General features: G+C 25.8%; 1 protein-coding gene across 2 annotated transcripts in view; it reads right to left on the bottom strand.

The window, feature by feature from the left end:
- Positions 1–15,284, bottom strand: part of LOC655390 (high affinity cationic amino acid transporter 1) — a 28,187-nt gene that overhangs the window by 4,942 nt on the left and 7,961 nt on the right. Inside the window, exons 1-4 of one of the 2 annotated variants that reach the window (XM_064354833.1) lie at positions 11,485–11,909; positions 11,209–11,434; positions 5,533–5,661; positions 1,212–1,367 (exon numbers count right to left, since the gene is read on the bottom strand). In XM_064354833.1, the coding sequence (XP_064210903.1) occupies positions 1,212–1,367; positions 5,533–5,661; positions 11,209–11,434; positions 11,485–11,508 (535 nt within the window). In that variant the 5' untranslated portion in view covers positions 11,509–11,909. Of the gene's footprint in view, positions 1–1,211; positions 1,368–5,532; positions 5,662–11,208; positions 11,435–11,484; positions 11,910–15,284 lie in introns of those variants that run through there. The other variant, XM_064354834.1, reaches the window with a different exon arrangement.

A 15,284-nucleotide genomic window follows, 5' to 3' on the forward strand; every position in this document is an offset into this window, starting at 1 on the left:
CCTTTTTATTTTGATTTTTTTTATTTTCTAATAAATATTATTCAGTTTATACTAAAACATGCCTCAAAATTAAAAGTTATTTTGGCTTGTTCCATTTGATTTGATTTTATATTTTTAAACATTTGTTTATACAATGTGTTCAAGAATGGTTGTCCATCAAGTCACCAATGAAATTTGAACATAATATTCCACCTATTTCGAATTGTGAATGCCGTCTAAGCGAACAAAGTAGCAGATTTGTTAAAATAATGCAAAAGGCTTCGAATGCAAGAACAAAAGAATACACAACAACAAAAATTACGGAAATGTAAAACACAAATCAAGACAAACTGTCTACTTGAAACAACTTTGTCGAAAATTACAAAAAAATATGTAATGATTTGACAGACATAAAAGTGTTTACTATAAAAGAGTCATGGATAAAGCGGCAGTTAAAATTAAAATTACATTGCCGACTTAATGAACAATTGAACACATTGTATATTATGTTAAATATACACCAGAATTCCCAAAATTACCTAACAAAATCTCTCTTGTTTATTTTGATCAATGTCGAAATTTGCAAAAATATATTACAAATTTAATTGTTCAGCTTATTTTTATCGACTTAGGGCCGGTTTACAGTAAGCAAAATTAAGATATAATTTAATTTTTTTAACGATTCCGGGTTTGTTAAGCTGAAATCAGTATTACTGGTTGCATATTAAAGAAATCAAAAATAATCCATTATTGACTCATCCTGTATAATTTGCCATACAACGCAGTCACAAAATTAATTTCATACAAAAATTATTCTTATTTTTTAAAAGGGAAAAACCAAAATAACAATAACAAAACTGGTTACTTTAATAAGCGATTTTAAAAAATGTGTCATAGTTTGTACGTTCTTGAACTTGGTGGCGTCAATTAAAAATTAATTATTTTCACATGAGAAATATTCTTTCATCTAATAATTTTCGTTATGTAACAGTTTTTTGTCTTTGCGTGTCCGATTGTATAACATGTGGGAATAAATTACTCTTTGATTCAAATAACAAGGATATAATCCCTGATCTAGTTGAAACCGGCTGTATCAAAGACAAGGTAAATACCCGTGAATTTAATTTCGAGGCCTCCAATCAGCAAAGTGCCAAAACACACACACACACATCCGATATAAATAATAATTTCAATTTCACACAAACATGACGTGCTTAAAATGTTTTACCAACCTGTGAGAAGAACAACAAATCCAAACGCTAGAAAATCGGGATACGATGCTAAAAATCCAACGTCCATTTTTGCCCAACTTTCCATAAAATTCTTTATATCTTGATTGGCAAGAGCGTCTATGTAACCGCTTAGACCTCTAGCTACACTTGCGGTTCCTGAAAAAAAGTAAACGTTATTTTACGTAATTAAAATTAAAAAAAACTAGCAAACATGTTTTTGTACGTGTTCGTGTCACCAGATATAATTTAAGTGACCACGACACAAATTTTGTAACAACAAATATAATAATAAAAATAATAGATGAAAATAATAGATTGTGGCTTTTTAAATGTTACATTTCGATGGTCTTCATAATGCTCATCATAATTTTGCCCGATTTAACTTATTTTAGCCAAAAATCTAATTATTTTTTCTTTTCAGTGTAAGCCGTAAAATCACAAAGATAATTTTAAAATGGTAATATTTTTCGTCTTTTTCTAGCAAGTAAAGATATTTTTTGAGGTTTGAACTTTATTTGGCAAAATTATGCCAAAACTTATTGTTTTGCTCGATTTAGCTTAGTTTTGAGCAAAATTTTTTCAAAAATAAATCAAAAAACTATAAAGCATAGTTGAAAAATATGTTTATATTTTTTATATTTTCAAGCAAATAAACACATGTTTAAATCACTAATCAAGTGATTACTAAATTTAGACATATCGTCGTAAAACGTTATTTTTTCTTGTTTAAATATTTTGATAATTTAAAAAAAAATATCCTCAAAACTTTGATAAAAAAAAAGTAATTCTATAAGTTACACGAAATATTGTGTAAATTCTGTGTTATCTTCTTCGAATTTTTAAACACGATTATGAGATAAAAACTAAGTTTTAAAAAAATCGCTAAAAGTAGATGAAGATGAAATCATATGAACCAACTTTCATCTAGAGGTTTATTTATTGTAGGAAAAGATATTGCAACAATAAATTTTGGTCAAAAGTTATATTATCCTCTGCCTTTCTCGAGCATTTAAGCACGTTTTACATTTCGCTAGAAGAGACCATTTGTTTTTGTTTGTTTTAAAAACAAATCGAAAGATTATGCATTTTTGCTAAAATGTTGTTATTTCAGCCTAATTGATTTAGATTAAAAAAAAATTATTTATCTTTAAGTCAACGTTTGTACAGTCACGATCAAAAAGAATGACATCCCTACCAGCCGGGGCAAATAGCAAAAGTCCGATTAAAATCTTTTAAGTCATAAATTTCAACAAACAGGTTAGTTTACACACTGTCCAGCTAGTTTCCACAACATCCAGCTAGTTTGTAAACGAGCCAAACGAACAAATTAACTGTATTCTATCGAAAATGTTTGGGGCTTCTTTTAGATCGTGACTGTACACTTCGTTAATTCATTAATTGGCATTGTAAAACCAATCAGCAAAATTTTTTGTTCCCTCAAGGCCTAATACTATTAAACACAAAAGGTAGATTTTTTTTGGAAATATTCAGAAACATTATCCAGAATAAAATGTGTTATAACAATCCTTTGTCGAAGAAAACGTGCAAGAATGAGAAATTATTGGTTTTATAAATATTTATTCACATTAATACTTAATCATTATTTAAAAAATGAAGATAAAACTATGTGTAATAAAAATTATTAGTGATAAATACTATTAGATGGTCATTATAAATGAAATCGGCACGTTTTACATCGCGAGTGTATCAAGTGCTCTAATTACTCAGATGATTAGACAACAATAATTAACAAATACTTACATTGGCTACAATACTGATTTGTCGACACTAATTTTTTAAATCGTTTATTGATAATATTAATAATTACATATTAATTTATTCATTCATTATTTCATTATAGTTTGAGTTGGTAACTATTTTACATTAATTAGAGGTCATTAATTTTTTAAACAAAAGTTATTTTTTAAATTTTTAATAAAAAAAATCTTTCACAATCACTAAATGAGTATGAAATTGTTAACAGTGAGTGCAAATGAAATATTTTAATTATACATTAAATGTGTTGTTTTTATTATGATGTAGCAAACTTTTCTTCTATTAATACTTGAATGGCATTCTAGGTCGACTTCAATTTAGTAAAAAAAAATTTGTGTTCTTTTAACACATTCTTGTCTTTTGTGTTTTGTGGACAAACTGGTAAAAGAGTGAATTTTTAATATATTGTTTAATAACAATCTTGCTTTACTTTTATCTTCTACTAGTCGGAATTTATTGCTGTATTCACTATAACTATAAAAAAGCCAACCTCGCATTTTCTCTCAAAATTAGCAGTTATAAATTATTCATGCACTTTAAGAAAATAATAACTAGTGTCATTTATACTTTTAATAAGAGATCTAATTATTAATAACTATTTGGTAAAATGCGACTTTGGAGTTTTTATAGTTTTGAAACATATTATACCTGTAATTTTTTGTTTGCTTTGTATGTTCTGTTATAGAAATACAGCCATTTGTTTACTACAGAGACTAGAAATAACGCAATCATAGACAACATGTTGATTTTTTTATTAGTTCTTTCTATTAACTGCCTCCTGCGCCTGCAACTATAAAGAAAAAAAATCTAAAAATTTTCTTTCATCGATCCCAAAAAATAATTATTATACCTAAACCGCAATTTTTTGAAAGAAATTTATATATAATCTACATAAAAATTCAAAATTTAAATTTAAATTTTTCCTCATAATCATCAACACAAGTTATTAAATCTTCTTAACTTAGAGACGAATGTTAATTATGAATTACAAATAAAAAATTTATACAGGGTGACCCAGCAGTGTGTAATCAGTCTATAACTTTTTTACTATTTGAAATATTACCATTCTGTTTTTATTATCCGATAAATCGACTGAAAGTCTACAAACTAAAAACATTTTTATTATACACAGGGTGTTGTATACAGGGTGGTGAACCAAAGTTATATTTTTTTAAAAGGAACATCCTATATATTTTTGCATAATTTAATTCTACGCAAAAAATAATGTAATTCTTATAAACTATTATAAGTCTATCTCTTTTCGTTTCGGAATTATTCAACTTTTCGTTATAAAAAAAACAATTTTTGAAAAATCACTGCAAAGTCGCTTATGAATATATTCTGATAAATTTGCAACAGAAAAACTTAGATACCTTGTAGTTTTAGGAAATAGACGACTTTTAGTTAAAGCACGCAGATAATATACAGGGTGGCCCAAAACGCAAAAAGTTTAATAACTCATTTTTTTCAAATGGAACACGCTGTATTTTATTAAATGTGTCGATAGCATTTTTGATAAGCTTTCTAACGGTATAGGGCTTGCATAACAAATTTAAAATATTTTTTGAGATTTTTCAAAAAAATATATTTTATTACAAGACAATATGTTAGCCTAGAATCTGATAGTCAACTGGTAATTAATTTTTTGATATGTACTAATGTGATTAATTACACAAGTAATCTAATTATTACCTGATATATAATTGAATTTCACTCATCAAGAATTATTAATAAAATAAATAAAAAAAATATTTTTTATTTTTTTAAACACTTTAAGAAATCTTGTAAATTTGCTATAAAAACTGCATATCAATAGAAAGCTTATGAAAAATGCAATCGACACATGTAAAGAAATACATGGTGTTCCATTTAAAAAAATGAGTTATTCAACTTTTTGCGTTTTGGCACACCCTGTACATTATTTCTGTGTTTTAAGTAAAAGTCGGCTATTTCCTAAAACTACAGAATATTCTGAATTTTTCTGTTGCAAATTTACCGGAAAATATTCATAGGCGACTTTCCAGCGATTTTTCAAAAACTGGTCTTTTTAATAACGAAAAGTTGAATAATTCCGAAACAAATAGAGATAGATTTAATAGATAGATAATAGTTTATATAAAGTTACATTATTTTTTTGCGTAGAATGTAATCATGCAAAAATATATAAGGTGTTCCATTTAAAAAAATGTTACTTTGGTTCACCACCCTATATACAACACCCTGTGTATAATAAAAACATTTTCAGTTTGTGGACTTTAAGTCGCTCTATCGGATAATAAAAACAGAATCGCAATATTTTAAATAATAAAAAAGTTGTATAACTTCCGTCAATGCTTCTGCACGTTTAAGCACCTTTTGAAATTTCTTTCCTTTATCTCTTCAAAATATAAGTTTTCACTATCAACGTTTTTTTTTCAAAACTTTTAAAACCAAATCTGATTTTGAAATAAATTGCTTTCTTATTTCTGGTTTTGAATCATTTGCAAATTTGGTAAATTCAATCCTAATGAATTTTTGCGAAATATTAACCCGAACAGCGACCTACCTATGGCATATTCCAAGATTAAATTCCATCCAATTACATATGCGACAACTTCACCTACTGAAACGTAACTGTAGACGTAAGCAGAACCTGCCTTAGGGACTCGAGCAGCAAATTCTGCATAACACAATCCTGAAATAAAAGAAAAACATTAAATACCAAAACTATTACATAAATAACTTTCTAATCTTTAGCACATTACACACTTATCATTCACTTTTAGAATTTCAGCAACATTTCTGAATGGTAAATTATAATTTGAAATTAGTTTTTTTTATTAATTTATGTGAACTTGATGTGGGACTAATTTTTTATAAATACTTAATTTGTTTTTTTGTTATGTATTTGAATAACCATCCTAGGATTTTATCAAAAGTAACACCAACTTGTATTAAAGAAAATGATTGATGGACACTTGGCGATTAAGTGATTAAGTATTAGGAAAAAGATACATTTTAAAGGGTTTTGTTTGCAGTGTATTATGTTCGAAATTCCATTATTTGGAATTGTTTTTGACACCGAAAAAATATGTATTTTGGTTATTCATTGTTTTTTTCAAAACTTAAAGTGATAGATAAATCTACGAAATTTCAATTAATTTGTTTGAGATAAAGTAGTAGTATTTAAACGAGTGTACAATTGTACATTCCATATTGCTCTCGTACTCGAGTTATCACACCGATCTGGTCAAAGTTGAGGTATTTTTCCAAAAAAATAACCTAATCAATTGCAGTTCAATTCATTGTTAAGTGATAGTTTGATGATAATATTATATTCAATGATTTTTATCTGACTGCACTTCAGTAGTAATGTTGTCATTAAAATTTTTGTTGACTTGACTTTACATGAGATAAATGGAACCGATCCATATCTGTTCATAAACGGAAAGTTTATTAAAATTTTGAACAGAACTTATCGTTTATTCAATTAAATTCGGAATTTTTGAACTTTGTTTCTGTTTTGATTTTATTGAAGTGATTTTCTCGATAAGCAAAATATGCGAAGTCATTAAAAAAATTGTTCAAAATATGTGTTATAAAAAAGATTTATTTAAATTATTCAAGTTTAAATATAATATAACAGACAAACACTCAATGACTTACCTAGGACAACACAAAAGAAGTTAAGTCGTTAATAGGTGTTTGACGAATCTTATCTTTATTCTCTGTTAACTCAAAGATTTAAATCTTTTGTTGCATTATAAACATTATAAATTAATCACCAGACCAATTTTTTAATTAAAAAAAACGCAAAAATTGTCAAAATCTATAAACCAAATGTTAAAAAACAACAGCTTGGTTAATAATTTTTTGAATACGTTTTTATTACGATTTCTCATAATTATAAAGGCGGTCAAGGTCGTCACATCAACTGAAACACCCTTCGTACAATTTTTCGAATTATTTAACACTTCTTTGACTACACTGTCTAGAAAAAATGTAGAAAAATACTTCAATAAATGTCACAGATAATAAAAATGTTCAAATTCAGACAGTAAACAATATAAAAATTAGGTCAAGATTAAACCTTGTACACGATTTTCCAGTATTTGGTTTAATACGCGATAGAACTGACCATCTTTTTTTTTGAAAAATACTTCAAATGTTGCTGACCCTTTTTCTCTATTGCAAACGAGATAGTGATAAATGATACTTCTAATTTAGAGATTACTTAGCAAAATAGTGAAATAAATAATGTTGATTACAGTTACATTTTAAACAATCAAAAATTATCTGCTCAATTACTACTGTAGGACTAGTAGAGTTATAAAATCACATAATAATCCAAAAAAATCAAATTCTAAAAAGCAATACCCACAAAGCAAATTTAATATAAATCAGAATAGAATTCAGTTCAAAAAATGTTTTATTTCGATTTTCTCTGGTTTTTTTGCACTATTTTTGGCAAAAATCTGACGTATTTTAAGCGATTTTTTAATTATTATTATATTGATTTATACAAAATATTACCTCTTATTTTAAGAGACATTTTTCTCACACATTAAATTTTTTTAAATCCTTTGCTCTACTACTCTAGAATTGTCAAGACTCGCAAAAAAAACAATATTAAAAGAAACAAAATTTGTCAAATTAATGTCATAGTAAAATTTATCCGCAATTACCTAAAGTTTAATAAATTTGTTACATATTATAATTTTTTCTTCTTCGTTTGTCTTATTTGTAGCAAAGACCTAACTTGTTTAAAATAATTTTTCTCGCAATTTTTCTATTACTAGTAGATTTATATACAAAAAATCCCTTATTTAAAAAAAAATATTTTTGCCACGTTTAGTTTTCTTTCTGCACTACTACTCTGCTTTGAGCTGTAAAATCACAAATAAGTAAAAAAATATTTAAAAAAATCAAACCTCTAACGATTGTCGTAAAAAAAATTGAAATAAATTCTGAATTTAAAAGTTAATAAATGTGTTCGATTTTTCTTAGTTTCTTTGCATTATTTTTAGCAAAGACCTAAAATGTTTTAAACAATTTATCAATTACTATTAGTTTTATTTCAAGAATAACTTATTTCATATTTAAATTTTTTAATATCAAAAAATTATCTCTGTTCTTGTATTCTACTTAGAGTAGAGTTATTAAATCACAAATAAGTAAAATTTTTAAATTCTAATAACTGATATTCGCAAAGTAAATTAAATTTGAATTAAAATAGAATTACTTATAATTAAAAGTTAAAGGATAACGTGCTATTATTTCGGCAACTTTCTCTTGCTTCTTTTGTACTATTTTTTACAAAAACCTGACTTGTTTTTGACAATTTTTTAATTATTATTATTATTTGATTTATTTATCAATAGAAAATATTGTTTAGTAAAAAAAAAACATTCTCACACATAAATTTCTTATTATTCTTTGCTTTACTACGACTTTACTAGTTACAAAATCACAAATTTGCAAAATAATAATTCAAAAAATCAAATTTTAAAGACCAATACTGGCAAAGAAAATTAAATTAAAAATTAAATGACAAAGAATAGAACTTCGTAAATAAATTTGTCAAATTATTACAAATAAAATTTAATAAATATATGTATTATTCGACATTTCTTTTGCATTATTTTTAGCAACAACCAGAGTGTTTTAAAAGATTTTTTATTATTATTTATCATATTTATTTAGAGAATATTTTTATACCTAAATTTTTGAAAATAAAAAAGTTCTCAACTCCATTGGACAGAGAAAAAAAATTAAAAAAAAATCACAAATGTACAAAATAATAATTAAAAAAAATCAAACTTCATAGGCCAACATTCACAAAAAAAAATAATTTTGAACTGGAATCCCTGGAACTAATTAATTGGCAATTAAAATTTGATCCCAATTAAAGGTTTGATAAATGAGTTAATTCGACTTTTTCTTGCTTCTTTTGCATTATTTTTAGTAAACACCTGATTTATTTTAAGCGATTTCCTAATTATTGATTTTATTTAGAGAATATTTTTGTGGAAACAACTTTTTTCACCTAAATTTTTGACAGTCAAACAAATTTTTGCTCTACTACTCTACATAGCTAGAGCTATAAATTCACAAATAAGCAGAATAATTAATTAAAAAATTCTAACTGCAAAGGTTGACACTGGGAAAAAAACTGAATTTTGCGTTACTCAATTTTCGCAATTTAATCTCGTATTAACATTTCATCCCAATTAAAAGTTTAATAAATGTGTTATTTTGACTTTTCTAGCTTTTTTGCAGTTTTTAGCCAAAACCTGACTTTAAACATTTTTTAATTTTTCTTAATTATTTGATATATTTGTAAAATATTTCTTATTTGTATCACAAATAAATAAAATAATAATTCCAAAAAATCACACTCCAAAAATCGATTTTCATAAAGAAAATTAAATTTTGTATCAGACTGGAATTTGTAAGTAATTAAATTTGTCAAATTAATCACGAATTAAAATTTGATCACATTTAAAATAGTTCAGTAAATGTGTTATTTTGCCTTTCGGCAGCTTTTTTGACTATTTTTGCCAAAATCTGACTTGTTTTAAGCGATTTTTTTATTTTAGTTATATACAGGCTGATCCAGGGGCGCATAATCGGTCTATAACTTTTTTATTATGCGAAATATTGCCATGATGTTTTCTTTATCCGATAGAGCAACTTAAAGTCCACAAAGTAAAAATATTTTTATTGTACACAGGGTGTTGTATACAGGGTGGGGAACCAAAGTTATATTTTTTAAATGGAATACCCTATATATTTTTGCATGATTAGATTCTACGCAAAAAAAAATGTAACTTTATATAAACTGTTATGGGTCTATTTCTTTTCGTTTCGGAATTATTCAACTTTTTGTTATAGAAAAGACCAATTTCTGAAAAATCGCTGCAAAGTCGCCTATGAATATTTTCCGGTAAATTTGCAACAGAAAAATTCAGAATATCCTGTAATTTTAGGAAATAGTCGACTTTTACTTGAAATACGGAAATAATGTACAGGATGTGCCAAAACGCAAAAAGTTGAATAACTCATTTTTTTAATGGAACACCATGTATTTCTTTAAACGTATCGATAGCATTTTTTATAAGCTTTTTATTGATATGCGATTTTTATAGCAAATTTACAATATTTCTTAAAGTGTTCAAAAAAATACAAAATTTAATTTTTATTTGTTTTATTAATAATTCTTGACGAGTGATTATGTATCAGGTAATAACTAGATTACTTGTGTAATTAGTCACGTTAGTACATATCAAAAAATTAATTACCATTTGACTATCAGATTCTAGGTTAACAAATTTTCTTGTAAGAAAATATATTTTTTTTAAAAATCTCGAAAAATATTTTAAAGTTGCTATGCAAACCCCATACCGTTAGAAAGCTTATTAAAAATGCTTTTGAAACATGAAAAAAATACAGGGTGTACCATTTGAGAAAAATGAATCATTCAAGTTTTTGCGTTTTGGCACATCCTGTATATTATCTGCGTGCTTTAACTAAAAATCGTCCATTTACTAAAATTACAAGGTATTCTAAATTTTTTTGTTGCAAATTTGCCGGAAAATATTTCTAGGCGACTTGCAGTGATTTTTCAAAAAATTGTTATTTTTATAACGAAAAGTTGAATAATTCCAAAACGAAAAAAGATAGACTTGTAATAGTTTATATAAAGTTACATTATTTTTTTGCGTAGAATGTAATCATGCAAAAATATATAAGGTGTTCCATTTAAAAAAATATAACTTTGGTGCACCACCCTGTATACAACATCCTGTGCATAATAAAATCATTTTTAGTTTGTGGACTTTAAGTCGATCTATCGGATAATAAAAACAGAATGGTAATATTTCAAATAGCAAAAAAGTTATAGACCGATTACACACCACTGGGTCACCCTGTATATGTCTTTATAAGATATTTTTTTAGTTTTTATTCTTATTTATATATTTTTATTTTTATACATTTTTTTTCACATTAAAATTTTTGACTACCAAAAAATTCTCTCCCTTATACATAAAGATATAAAATCACAAAGAAACAAAATAATAATTCAAACATCGATACTCGCAATCAAAATTAATTTTTATATTTAATTTAGTTCACTTATTAATTTTTGCGTAGCAAAACGAAAATCCAGTGCTTACTATATTTTAATGTTTTTTGATAGAAATTTCCGATAATAATCGAAAAAAATATTGATTAGACTAACCTGCGACACCTGAGGCTACTGCAGCAATCAGAAAGGAAATACACACAGCAGGTCCTGCAATCTTCCTTGCCACAGATCCTGCTAAAACGTAAACTCCCAGACCCAAAGTGGATCCAACTCCAAGTGCAGATAAGTCGAGTAAGGACAGGACTCGAGCAAGTTCACTGCCACCTGAATTATCCAGAGTTTTTTTCCTAGTAAGGGCATTAACAAGTCGCCTCATTTTCTGCAATAAAACAGATAAATCGGTAAAAAAATGACCTAAAAAGTGCAAACCTGTGTTTTCGAACCGCCTGCCATTTCAATCACTTGTGAAGTAAGTAAGTAAGTAAGTAATCGCGGTTTGGCAATTGATTTGAAGATATTTATTTTATCAAGAAATCTTCTAATCTTATAACAAGTCGGATAAAAGTGCGAATTTCCTGCCACTTTCTTGGCGGGTTAAGGTCAGATGCAACCGGTCGGAATGATATAGAAAATGAGATTCAAACGGCATTGACACACATAAATAATAATAAGAGCAAATTTTTGGTTTAACGAATTTGTGAAAAAATCTGGAGGAAAAGTGTGTTATCAGAGCTAAAGCGGTCGTTTGGAAAGAGGCGAATTATTGCGTCAAGTTTGATTATTGAATTGATTGAGTGATAAGGTGTCGAAGATAATTGTGTCATTTGAAAACACACCAGACGCTCTCTAATTGCGATAGTTCATACAATGACATTATTGCGTCATTATTTTAGGTACTGGTGATTCCTTGAATACAAAATGTTAAGAACTATGCAATAGTTTTGTTTCAAAAAGTTAAAAATATGTTTTCAAAAAACAACAACAGGAAAAAATTATTATCAATACGTTTTTTTGATTTTATTTTTGGTAATTATTTGTAAAATGGGCGAAATAACTTGAAAAATAAGCAAAAGAAAACATAAAACTATATAGAAAGTAGTGTTTTTAAAATAAGTGATAGTTTTGGCTAAAACAAACTGAAATCTATCTATTTAATCTATTATCTATCTAAAAATCATTACAAAAATTACAATTTTTTTTCAAAGTATTGCAACAAAAACGCAATTATTTCGCCAAATTTTGTAAACAACAAGTGGAAAAGAATAAGTTGTTTCTGCCTTTTTTAAATTATTTTACCATTTTTTTTCAAAAAGTTTTATTAAAATTAAAATTTGAAATCCGTTAAGATTTCAACTTCTAAAAGCCTGTAACAACATTTTTGTTCTCATAGCTTTTAAAAAGCTGGTGCGTGTGGGAAACGGACATTTCCGCACTGCGGTGTTTTTTACATTGCAAGTATAGCTAGGGACATTTAATAGGTTGGTATCGCTATCGTTGAGATGGAAACTCCTTTTTTACGATAAGTGACAGTTCATGTCAATTTGATGATTGTTTGACATGTTACCAACCCATCAGCAAAAAGAACTAAATTATCAAAAAAAAAGTTTTTTTTTTGAGATCTTTGTTACAACAATTATTGTACCTAACTTGTGCTCATGCGAGAAATTGCACTTTCTCGTTAGGTAAATAACTATTTCAGTTTTCTGTGAGATTTTGCTAAATCAGGCCGAGAAATCACAAAATCTAATAAGACTTACATTAATTTTGGCTTTTTTGAACATTTTGAAAAAAGTGAATAAACTCAATAAGTACCTAAATTATTTTAAAAATAGTGTTTGTGTTTCGAAAAATTTTGTTGGAAATTAAATTATTTTCGCGTATTTCCGTTATTTCCGTTATTTCCGCAAGATTTCGTTAAAAACAAGTAACAAACAACTCAAAAATGATTTTAAATTAGCCATTTACATTTTTAATGTATTTAAGCAAGTTTTTAAAGAAGAAAGAAAGTTTTTTCACCAACCATTTCACCAAAACTAGTTGAATAAACATTTCATTTGACTAATTCAATTTTGGATTTGTAACCCATTTTTTTAAGTTATTAAGAACATTAGTACTAAGAACTATGCAATATTTTTGTTCCAAGAATTTAGAATTTCCAAGTGGTTTAATACTAAGTTCAAAAAGCAACAGCCGAAAGAGATTAGGTACCAGAACTTTTGTAAAACTTTATTTTTGGAAATGATCTATAAAATAGACGAAAAATCACAACAATTTCAAAAATAAATAACACAAAAACAGAAAACTTTGTCAAAAATGGCGTTTAAAAAAGTCTTACTTTGTGTGTAAAATTTTGATATTTATTATTTTATTAATTATTTTATTAATTTATTATCTATCGAATAATCATTACAATAATTACAATTTTTTTTATGTTTTTTTTAATCATTGCAACATATATAACGCAATTCTTTTTCTAAATCTAGTTATTAAAAAATGTAAAAAATAAATTGTTTTTTCTTTTTTTGATTATTTAAACAATTATTTTTATTTTTATTTTGAAATGATCTATAAAATAGACGAAAAGCCACAATAATTTCAAAAAGAAAAAAAACAAAAACAGAAAACTGTCAAAAACGGCGTTTAAAAATGTCTTACTTTGTGTGTAAAATTTTGATAAAACGAACTGAAATGTACTTAATTTATTATCTATCTAATAATCATTACAATAATTACAATTTTTTTTATTTTTTTTTTAATTATTGCAACATATATAACGCAATTCTTTTTCTAAATCTAGTTATTAAAAAATGTAAAAAATAAATTGTTTTTTCTTTTTTTGATTAGTTAAACAATTATTTTTATTTTAATTTTAAAATGATCTATAAAATAGACGAAAAGCCACAATAATTTCAAAAATAAAAAAAACAAAAACAGAAAACTGTCAAAAATGGCGTTTAAAAATGTCTTACTTTGTGTGTAAAATTTTGATAAAGCGAACTGAAATGTATTTAATTTATTATCTATCTAATAATCATTACAATAATTAAAATTTTTTTATTTTTTTTAATTATTGCAACATATATAACCCAATTCTTTTTCTAAATCTTGTTATTACAAATGTAAAAAATAAATTGTTTTTTTTTATTATTTAAACAATTATTATTATTTTTATTTTGAAAGATTGCTCAAAAAATCATAAAATTTGATCAAAATTGATAATATTTTATTTGTTTTATTTACTTTTAATAGTTTTTTGGTCAAAATTTTATAAAAAAGCAAACCAAAAAACAAAAAATTGGTAGAAATTTTATACTATGAAGATTTACAACGTCCGTCTAAAAGACTGTAACAAGTAACAACAAGCTTTCTGTAAGATTATGTTAAATCATTTTTATACGTTTTATAAAAAAACGAATCAAAAAATAAATACTACCTAGATTAATTCAAAAAATTGGTTTTGCTTTAAAAAATTACTGTTCTGTTGGAAGTATTTATCTCGTATGTTTAAACACGTTTGTCAATTATTTTCGCAAGATTTCGTTAAAAACAAGATAGAAACGTATCAAACACGATTTCAAATTAGCCATTTGCATTTTGATTATATTTAAGCCAGTTTTTCAAGAAAAAAACTATGTTTTTTCCCAACAATATCCTTAAAACTGGTTGAATAATCAACAAATTTTTACCTATTTTTATTCGACCAATTTTGAATTTGTGAACCATTTATTTTAATAATACAAAATATAAAAACTTATACAAAATTTGTATTTCAAAAATTTCAAAATATGAAGTGATTTAATATTAAGTTTAAAAAGCGACAGCAGAGAATAAAAATCATTATCATATCATTTTTAACACTGTATTTTTGATTATATATTATTTATTATTTAAATTATCTCTAAAATGCACGAAAAACTTGGTCAAAAACTATGGCAAACCAATTTCTCAATTCTTTATGAGACAAAGAAAATAATATAAAAAAAATTACTAGGCACACTATTTTTCGAAAATTTTGTATTTTACGGCCTGAAGCGCATTTATTTCGCAAAATTTTGTTAAAACACGATTAATCGAGAAGATTAACCCAAAAATGTTGTTACTTTTGTTTTTTTCAGATATTATTTCTTTTTATTTTAGTTAAAATTGACCGAAACAAGTTTGTGAAAAGATGATCCGAAAAAACATTTAGTTTTTCAGTTTTTTATGTGATTTTGATAAATCAGGCTAAA

Source organism: Tribolium castaneum, chromosome 2 (assembly GCF_031307605.1).
Source record: "Tribolium castaneum strain GA2 chromosome 2, icTriCast1.1, whole genome shotgun sequence".
Lineage (NCBI taxonomy): Eukaryota > Metazoa > Arthropoda > Insecta > Coleoptera > Tenebrionidae > Tribolium > Tribolium castaneum.